This window comes from Gambusia affinis, linkage group LG05 (genome assembly GCF_019740435.1).
Source record: "Gambusia affinis linkage group LG05, SWU_Gaff_1.0, whole genome shotgun sequence".
In the NCBI taxonomy this organism is placed as follows: Eukaryota; Metazoa; Chordata; class Actinopteri; order Cyprinodontiformes; family Poeciliidae; genus Gambusia; species Gambusia affinis.
Window position 1 is genome coordinate 15,488,699 of NC_057872.1, and position 9,835 is coordinate 15,498,533.

Sequence of the window (9,835 nt, forward strand, 5' to 3'; positions counted from 1 at the left end):
CTCTCTGTCTTAAAAACAGCTGTCCTTTGTGCTCTTTTACGTCACAAATCATTATGACGAAGCCTAACATCGCGAAACTATGTTCCTCTGGGGAAAAGCTAGGGGAAGACCGTAGCCTCGGCTGTCACGTGATCTATGTGTCTGGGTAGCCATAGAAACCCACCGGAAGTCTTCAAGATACATTGCCTACATTAGCTGTAACTTGAGGTTGTTTTTGAACCTTCAATGTGTTATTCTAGATTGTTAACCTGTAAACACTTCTTTATGTTTCAAAATGAAATTAAAAATTTTTTTAATTAAAAATGAACCGACTTATGTTAGCCTACATCCTTTTGTTCTCCACCTTAAGCTCCAGCTGCCATTTTCTCCCACCTAACTCTGAACACCTGAGCTGGCTAGCTAGGAGGGCTTTGTGGGAGTAACGTCGCCTGTGTCGCTTTGACTCATTTATTTTTCTCATAATTGATAATGATGCCAGTACCCTGGTCAGCACCAGCACATATCAGGGTCACAGTGAACTGGAAAGCTACCTACAGTGCCATGTACAGGTAATCAGGTTTTTAATCTAAACTAAAACATTTTTTGGTTTTGGGTGTGGATTTTATGTAACATAGACCAACACAAAGCATGTAGCATTTTGAAGTAAAATGAAAATTATATATAGTTTTTAAAAATAATTAAGAAGAAATATTAATTATTTTGCATTCAGCTCTACATACTCTGATGCCCCTCAAAAACATCCAGTGTCATCAGAAGTCCCCTAATCAGTAAACATAGTACACTGATGTGTCATTTAAACAGAATTTATATGCATCTGTTCTGTTTCTGGCCTCAGATGTATGTTAGAGAACTTAAGTGAACTAAAACTTAAATCTTTAAAGCTTAATTTGCCTTGCACAAATTGCCAATTCCAGTGCAGTCTCCAAAACCAGAGAACTCAGCCAACAGCTGCTCATGCACCAACAATCTGTGATGGCAAGAACACCAGTTTCCTGCTGACCAAACATGGATGAGACAGCAGGATCCTCAGACTGAAAATTGGTGTAGAGATCATATTTTATTTGTTTGGGGTTTTTTTGTAGTAAGGCAACCCTTCAAGAATAAATACTTGCACCTGCATTGTTGTTCATTAACTGTTTTTGTGCATTTTTCTTGTGTAGAAGTTGTTTTAGATGCAGTGAGTGTTTAATATCCATAGTATGCAGTCAAAGGAGGCTGAAAAAAACAAGAGCAGTATATTGAAATGCACAAATGATGTCTTCTCACCATTTCTGAAGGCTGTGAAAAAAAATATTTTTACTTGTGTTGTGTAAGTCTTTTAAGGAAGTGAAAGTGTAAAACCGTTTCTTTTGCACATTTGCATGTCTTCTTAGAGAGGAGATTGCACTGAAATTATAGGAGAGCTTTAACTATAAAGTCTCTTGTATCCATATGTCTACAGTTTCCTTATCCTCACATGTGAACACTAAAGCTTAAGTAAAAATCTATAAAGATTTTTCTGAAAGGCGTGTTATCTGTTTTGCTCAAAGAAAGACTGAAATGAAGAAGTTTGTAGAAGATACTAATTTAAAAAAGAAGAGAGCCGCCCCGCGCATGCGCGCCGGGAACAGTTACCATAGCGTTTCCGAGACCTGCTGAGTGAGTTGATTTAACTTCTGGTTGCTCGTCCTTCACTAAACAAGGGCAGGAAACATTTCTCCTGAATTCAGACAGTTTTTTTTAAAGCATTTCTAACTGATGCTGGGTGATTTCACACTATTTGACAGTAAGCCATTTATGTGACGCATCTGCACTGCCGAAAAAATACTGAAGGATATAATGCGGTGGAAATCTCCGTTTGGGTTTGGAAAGAAATGACTGTTTATTGTGGATTTCCCATGAAAAAGGTGAGTAATACATTTTGGTTTCAATTTAAGAAACAATTCCCTATTCTGCTGACTTTGGAGGTTGTTTGTGGTTCAAACACTAATGTCAAACAAAGAGGGAGGAAAACAGAAACCTTAACGCAATATGAAGATGATAAAAAGTAAAAATATCTGGTTGAGATTTTTATGTATTATAGTACATATGATATTGTAGTTTAAAACTAGCATTTTGAAGTAAAACCATGTGCGAAATTTGATAGGAGGGTGTTGAACCTTGGGGCTCTTTTCCTCTTTAAGTCAGCTGTTTCCTGAAAACTCTTCAAGTATCTTGCTAATTACGTGCAGGATGGATTCTGTTACTTCCGTAAATGGATGAATTTATTAGTTGTTGTTGTTGTTGTTTTTATCTTAAATGAGGACTACGTTTAGTCCTCATTTAACAAACTGAAAAAAATATTTAGACAAGTAAATAAGCTGTTTTGTTACTATATTGTAAAATAATCACGCTAACAATCTGGCATTGATACCTCTGGTCACATCACAAAAGGCACGCTCAGAGTTTAGGAAATACATATTAATATTTGCTTAATATTAATATTTGTTTTTACGTCTTTACCATGACTTTAACATGAAATTCTTTTATTAACGTTGTATGCGTGCCCTATTTCAGAATACTACATGGATTTTATGCAAATCTGGAAATTATAAAATGTGAAAGTGGCTTACTAAGATGACCATGGCAGACTGGAATGCCAACATGTCATTGTCTAATAATCAGGAACAAGGTTGCAACGAGGTAAAAGTGCAAATAACATAATATTCAAATCCTAACGACTGCTAGTGTGGAAGTGTAAAGTTTTCTTCAACCCAGTCATACACATAAATAAGAAACATGCATGCACCTGCAGTACAGCCTAGAGATCCGCCTAGAAATATACTGGTGACTGGAATTGGCAGAATTTCTCTTGACTGCTCCAACAAGGGTCTGGTCTCTAGAAAACTCATAAACCCTATCATTTTCCAGTCAATCAACACATTATATTAAGTGATACCAGGCTTGTCTTGCAGCACTCAATGGACTCCATTACTGAGCGATGACGTTCCAAAGTAAGCTTTCTGTACTGTATGTATAAAATGTTTATACAAAGACACAGATAAAGAGATTAAAAGAAAAAAAATATTTAAATGGAAACTGTTTTCTGTGACATGTCTGTGAATCTAACAAGCTGCATCTCCAAGATGGAGACTTAAAACAGGAAGAATGAAAGTAGCCCAACAAAAGAGACTGGAATCTTTGTCACTCTGTTAAAGGTTACTTGACCTGTGTGATGTTTACACAAGGGACTTTGTTCTTAAATGTTGAAAGCTCTTCCTTTTGAGAACACTTGACATTTTGCTGTTTCTCCTTCCTGTATATACCAGTCAAGCCAATTAGCTGGAGTTGTTTGCCTCTTGGGATGTGACGAACCCAAAAGCACAGCAGATATGTTTATTGTTGCTTAAAGTAAAAAATCTTATTTTTAAAAAGATGAGAAATTTTATTTTCAGTGTACATATTGTTTGTGAAAGAATATACACAATTGCTAAAGATCTTTACATTTTTAAATCTGACTTAATCTTCCAATTCTTTTTCTTACCATATAAGCTAAACATAGACAAGTCTCTACTCCATTTTTGTAGTTGTGAAATGTACCAGTCTGAGCAGCGCTCCATTGGTCACCAGTTGAACAGTCGCTCTCATTATCAGCAGCTCATTTTCCTAACTCATTTCCCCAGCAAATGTCCCTACACTCTACAGGTGGAGAATGTGCGTATATGCTAAAAAGTCTGCCCTTATTCTCCTCTATCCCTGTCCAGATGAACTGCTTCAGTCGCAGGTTTAGACGCACAGCTCCCACACGTGGCAGCAGCAAAAGTGAGTTGGTCCCTTCCAGGACCCCAAGGATCAACGGATGGTCGTGGCCCCTTCAGCCCCTTCAAGTGGTCGGGTGGGTGGTGTACATCTACCTCGCCGTAGTCTCCTTTGGGATTTTCATCCCCCTCCTGCCTCAGCCATGGAATGCCATGAGCTATGCTGTATCCTTAATGCTGTCGCTGCAGCTGCGGGTCTCTTAATATTTGAATAATCAACAAACGTTAGAGCTAAGAGTTTGTTTGGGCTGCTGGGGAAAAGGAAACAAGAGTTTAGTTGTGTAGCGCTCTTGTATGGCCTCCAGTTAGACAAAACATTACTCTGTCTCCTTTTCTGTGGTTCTTGTCAAACTGGATCAGCATGTTCAGTGGTCTTTTTGTTACATGATGAACACTGCATGATGTCAACACACTAGATAATTTTACTCAAGCGTCTGAAACCAAAGAACAGTGGATCTTCACAGATCCCCTTACCCCCCAAACATAAAGTGTGCAGTTATTTGTTCATTTTTCTAAGCTGTATCCAACTTTGCAAGCTCAGACTTTAGGTATAAAAAAACAATTCAAAGGAATAAAAGGCATTTACTAAATGACTAAAGGCAGTTAGTCTTAGACATCCCATCTGTTTCTCCCACCTTTTGACATTCCTCCTGACCCTCCCTACAGTATAAATATACTCTATAAATTCATAGTGAACTTCAGAAGTTAATATTTTTGCTTAGCTCATATGCAACTTTGTGGATTTTGGTTTCTTACATGTACTGTTGCAATTTCCAGACACCATCGCTATCTTCCATAACTGTTATTTTCTCAGATTTCTGGGATATCATTTTTGCTACACTTTTTCACTAACATTGCTACTGTAACTATAGATCCAGCCGATCTGACCGTTCGGGCCAAAAAGAACTATTCCTCTCCTCTGCCTCTTTTTGACAAGGCAAAACAAGCACATGTCATCCAGGACCTTCACTGTTACCTCTGTGATGTCAAGGTGTATGTATCCCAGTCAGAAGCATCTAATGTGATTCAATATTATTGATGTCATGTCTTTTACATTTCTGTAGCCATTAGTTATTGTAAACAGATATTTAATCTTATACAAAATCTATTAGTAAATCATCAGTATTTAGTTAACAAAAAGTGCTAACTGATAGCTAAGTCTGTAACATGTAGCTCAGTCTGCTGCGGTTTTTGTCTAGATACTTTCTCATAAGAATGATGCGTTTATCAGCTTTCAAATATGTACTGTCTGTGTATTGGTCGAAAAATAGGCTCTTTAGTTTAGTTTTCTACCGTTAGGGTTATTAGTTGACAGCCACTGGTCATTAACTAGCTGAAAAGTGAAAACTAATTGATTGAATTTTATTTAAGTAGATGGCCCTGACCTTTGGTAGCTTTCATAAATGTCTTGCATTTGTCTTTTTCATGTATACTTGTACCATTGTTTGTGGTTGTAACATAACATAATATGGAAACGTTTAAGGAGTATACTGTTGCACAACATTGTGCATTTGATTCTGCTTTCCGATGTTTGTACTGCTTTTGGACAAATTTATTCTTCAGTTTTCCTCAGTATGTTTCCCTCGTTATGCAGACAGACTCCAACTCAACCATCTTGGACTGTAGCTAGCAACAGCAAATCTCTGAACTCATCCAGAACCAGCAGCATGGGCCGGTTCTGGACTTCTATTTGCCAGCTGCAGTCCGGGACAGTCGAGATCGGAGACCTTTAGTAGGAAAATAAATTCACTGGTGAGACAAAATTTAAAACGCAGGAGTGAAAGCACTAGATAGAGAAACGAAGAATTCAAATTGAAATCCCTACACATCGGATAACAACTTTCACTTTAGAAAGTGTTAAATGAATTATAATAAGCAAAAGTGATTGTCTTGTAGTGGCCCCAAAGTGAAACATTGTGGAATTTGCAACAAATGTGTGGAAGGCTTTGATCATCATTGCAAATGGTTGAACACTTGCGTGGGTCAGAGGAACTACTGGTAAGTTCATCATTTGGATAAAATAGTGATTTTAAAAGCCAGCTATGTTTCATAAACAAACTCTCAGCTTTTGCTACTTTCAGGTTCTTCTTCGTGGCGCTTATTTCTGCCATCCTAGCAGTCTCTATGCTCACTGTTGTCATCTTGTTCATATTTGTTCAACATTACTTGGATCCGCATATTTTACGGACTGCACCACAGTTTAGGAGTGAGTTTGACATCTTTCATGATGTTCACGGCATGACTTAAAAAAGGTTGCTGTAACTCCTTTTCTTTTCTTCTTCTTTTTAAAGCAGTGCTGGGGAACACAACGTGGCTGGTGTTTCTGCCATTAGCCCCTATAAAGACGAGTTCAGCTGGTCTCCTTACATTAGCCTTCATAACAGTTCTGCTCTGCATCGTCTGTATGTTGCTGTTCTGTCACTTGCTGGGATTTCACCTTTACTTGTGTAAGTGAAGTGGTCCTTCCTTTTTATCTCTTCTTCCTCTCTCTGTCAAGAATCCTCATTGTTTCATCCTCCATCTGTTTTCCCGCCAGTTTATAAAGGAATAAGCACGTATGATCACGTAAAGAACAAGCGAGAGAAGGAAGACAGAAGACGAAACACTGAATCTAAAAGTGCAAGTGCCTGCTCTTCAAAATCTTTTACACGCTCTCAAAAGGTACAGACTTTATGTATTACCAATTATTTGTGTTCAATCCTTCATGTAAAAAAAAAATCTCTTTTTGTTTTATAGAACCAAGAGGCAACAAATAATTGTGAGCAAACGTTACCGCAGAGTCCAAGGTAATGATTCATCTCAGCACCTTAAAGAACCATCGGATGGTTTTTACAGAGATCAGTAATGTTTTGACTTTTCCTGCACTTTCTTCAGATTTGCCAACACGAATCAACTTTCCAGCAGACTGTCAAACTCTATATGTACAGAGGTAACAGTATTGATTCACTTCTACTTTTTTGGAGAAAAAGAAATTCCATGTGTACTTTAAGAAATTCAGCTGTGTTGCATCAAAATTCTTCTGTTTTTTTCTTAGCTGGAAAACTTTAAGAAGTCTGCAGAAAAAGAGAATAGTTTCAATTATGGGACAGAAAATCCAACACAGAATGAAACAAGTATACTTTTTTATATGCACACTTACATTGACTGTACATGCACAGTGCCTTGCAAAAATGATTTACAACCACAAACCTCAATGTAAGTTATCATATTTTTAATCTCAGACCAACAAATCTGAGCAATTATGAGCCTGCCTCATAATTGTAAAGTTAAAATATAATTTTTTTTTCAACACATTCATTCAGCCCGCCTCAGTCAACACCACCTTTAGTTACAATTATACTTCAAGTTTTTTGAGGCGTCTGTCTGCTATTTTTGCCCATCTAAAAATAGATGAGAAAGCACATCTGTCAAATTGTCAAATTCTTTGAACATCATTTAGCTCCATTTTCCTTCACAGCAACTCTTATTAACCCTACTGACTGTGTTAAAAGAAAAGCATCACCACAGTATGCTGCTGCCACCATCATGCTTCAGCGATCCTGCTGTGTTTTTGGTCTTCATGATGCTTTTTGTTCAACTAATTTTCTCAGAAACCTCTGAGGCTTTCATAGAACAGCTGGATTTGTAGTGAAAATAAATGACATTCCGGTCGACTCTGTTGACCAATTAGTTGTCTTTTGATGGTGATTGGTCGCATTACATTGAATTAAAGGTAGCAGAGTAAACAGGTGTGAATACAACTGCAAGGCACTGTGCTTTCCCAATAAACACAAATGCAGAATTAATTAAATATCTATGCCATTTCTTTGTTTTCTATTTGATAAGTGTGAAGGTTGATTCCATATTAAGCACAATATTGTGAACGAAATAAGAATTTTTTTTTCTACATTTCTTTTACTACTTTGTTCTCTCTTTGTCGTTAAGGGTCAATATCAATGAGTGTCATCATGAGTCCAAAGCCTTACAAAGATGAGGAAGATCAGGGAACCAGTGGAAAGTCCACTCCTGAGGCTCAGGACCCTCTGGGCTGCTCAGCTGTGGCTCCTACATCTCAGTGACTGTCTGGAAGGAGATGGACCAGGACCTGATGCTATCAGGAACAATTTGCTGCTTGGGTCGGAATTATTGGCACATTAACACTGTAACCCTAAATGTATGGTTATCTTCAGAAATAATTGAAACATGTTTGATTTAGTGTAATCAGGGTAGACAAATAGATTATAGAGGCAGACTTTGTTTGGCTTTTCACACATCACAATGACTTGATAATAGAACTTCTCATTTTTTTGTATAATTTTTCTTATATCATTTCTCTCTAAGGCAGTTTTAGACATGTTGGTATTCAGGACTGAAATATTTTGCCCTTTCTATTTTTCAGTGAAGTTCCTCACTTCAGATTCAGTCATTTGATGATCAATTATTTAAGAACTTCTTTAGCTGAAGCCCAAGCCTCTCAGTTCTGAAAAAGTTCTAAGTCTTCAAATGCTATCTTTACAAGAGAAAAGTTAATTATTGGTTAGAATTTTTGGAAGCAGCAGTCTTACATTTTTATTTCTGTGGGTAGATGTCTCCTGTAACCCTTATGGTTCTGTATGCAGCACAGGCTATCGACCCAAACCATCAGTCCAAATTTCCCCAGCAGTTTCTTTTTTCTTCCATCGCAAACACTAACCCCATCTGTGCAATAAAATTGAAATCTAAATGTTTATCTCAGAATCTCTTAGCCCACTTTTAGTTTGAGGAACAGCGAAATAGGATATCTTCTGCTTGTTTTGTGTCATTTTTTTAAAATGACAGTTATATTTTGCACAAAGTTAGTTGAATTGTTCCTTTTCTGAATGTTTTCAAAAACAAAGGGTTACATTTTAGGGATGCCAATAATTCTTCCCTACTTTGAAAATATGCTTCATGAAACTGAAGCACCACGTTTGTTTTCTGGATGTCGATGAAGAAAGAGCGTTTTGCAGCTGAAACCACAGTTGCTAAACAGATTGGATGTTTGGCCGTTTTTGTTTTATTGTTTAACTTTTCAAAGGATATTTTTGTATGATTTAATATGTATCTATTTTTATTTCTTGTGTTGTGATTTTTTTTTTCCTCAAACTTTTATTAAAAATATTTAAAGCTTTGGTTAGCTCTACCTAATTTGTACAGCGATTAAAAGAACACTCTTTCTTCAAGATGAATCTTTATTGCAGCAGGTTTGTGGAGGACGCATCTTGTTGAAAGCTGAGTTTTACATCCGCATATTTTGAAATGTCGTTTTTGTATTAATTTCTAAAAAGCTGACATTTGAGGGCAAATATTCAACTGAAAGTGATGGAGAGCCTTTTATACTTTTACAAAATTTGCAGGGTATTTGATTGAAATGTGTTGACTTTTCACTTTTTGCCTGGAAACTCCTCGGGCTCTCCCAGAATGAGCTGAACTGAGTTACCTTAAGGAAGATGTCTGAGTTTCCCTCTTGCAGCTATAATCCTCATGAGCTTATCTCAAATCGGCTGGAAATGATTACAGAAATGAAAGTTTTCACTAAATCTGCTGCATACCTCCACATACATCCAGCTGATGGACTTTGTAACTAAATATCTATTTGAGGCTTAAGTGTTTAAGTCTTATTTGCACAGTTGTTGCTATTCCTTGTAATTAATCTGCTTTTATATGGTTCTCGGATGCACACTTTGTTGTCTGAGAACGCCAATTTTATCTACAGAATTATCTTCTTATACTGTAACTTTGCTTTTATTACACACACGTATTTCAAATTTTAGCTATATATATATATTTTTTTTTTACCTTTGGTGAATTTGTGTGCTTCTATTTGTCACTTTGCTGCATTTCCCCGCTGAGGGGGCGATACAAGACAGCTCTATTCCATTTATTCGAAATCCACATGCACGTCTGCGCGTTGACCACACGGAGGCGCGTTTGAATCAGATTGAACAGCCAATTATGTCATCCGTTATTACAGTCTGCTCGATCTGCTTTCATCATGATCAACCATGCCACCGTTCTGAAGTGTTTTCATATACATCTGATGAGAGAAGAAAAAACTGGAG

The 9,835-nt window shown here is 37.1% G+C and overlaps 1 protein-coding gene across 5 annotated transcripts; it reads left to right on the forward strand.

Annotated features, from left to right (window-relative positions):
• Nucleotides 1-216: 216 nt before the first annotated feature.
• Nucleotides 217-9,496, forward strand: zdhhc11 (zinc finger DHHC-type containing 11). Of its 5 annotated transcripts, XM_044117661.1 has the most exons (12): nucleotides 1,552-1,638; nucleotides 1,767-1,886; nucleotides 3,723-3,941; nucleotides 4,591-4,769; nucleotides 5,673-5,774; nucleotides 5,858-5,982; nucleotides 6,068-6,223; nucleotides 6,313-6,437; nucleotides 6,513-6,562; nucleotides 6,651-6,705; nucleotides 6,811-6,889; nucleotides 7,701-9,495. In XM_044117661.1, exons 2-12 carry the CDS (start codon nucleotides 1,854-1,856, stop codon nucleotides 7,832-7,834), a joined length of 1,257 nt encoding a protein of 418 aa, XP_043973596.1. In that variant the 5' UTR covers nucleotides 1,552-1,638; nucleotides 1,767-1,853; the 3' UTR covers nucleotides 7,835-9,495. The 5 variants fall into 5 exon arrangements, with proteins under 5 accessions (XP_043973601.1, XP_043973600.1, XP_043973596.1 ...); XM_044117666.1 differs by lacking the exons at nucleotides 1,552-1,638; nucleotides 1,767-1,886 and adding an exon at nucleotides 217-548 and having other exon boundaries at nucleotides 6,071-6,223; nucleotides 7,701-9,493; XM_044117665.1 differs by lacking the exons at nucleotides 1,552-1,638; nucleotides 1,767-1,886 and adding an exon at nucleotides 350-548.
• Nucleotides 9,497-9,835: the final 339 nt, after the last annotated feature.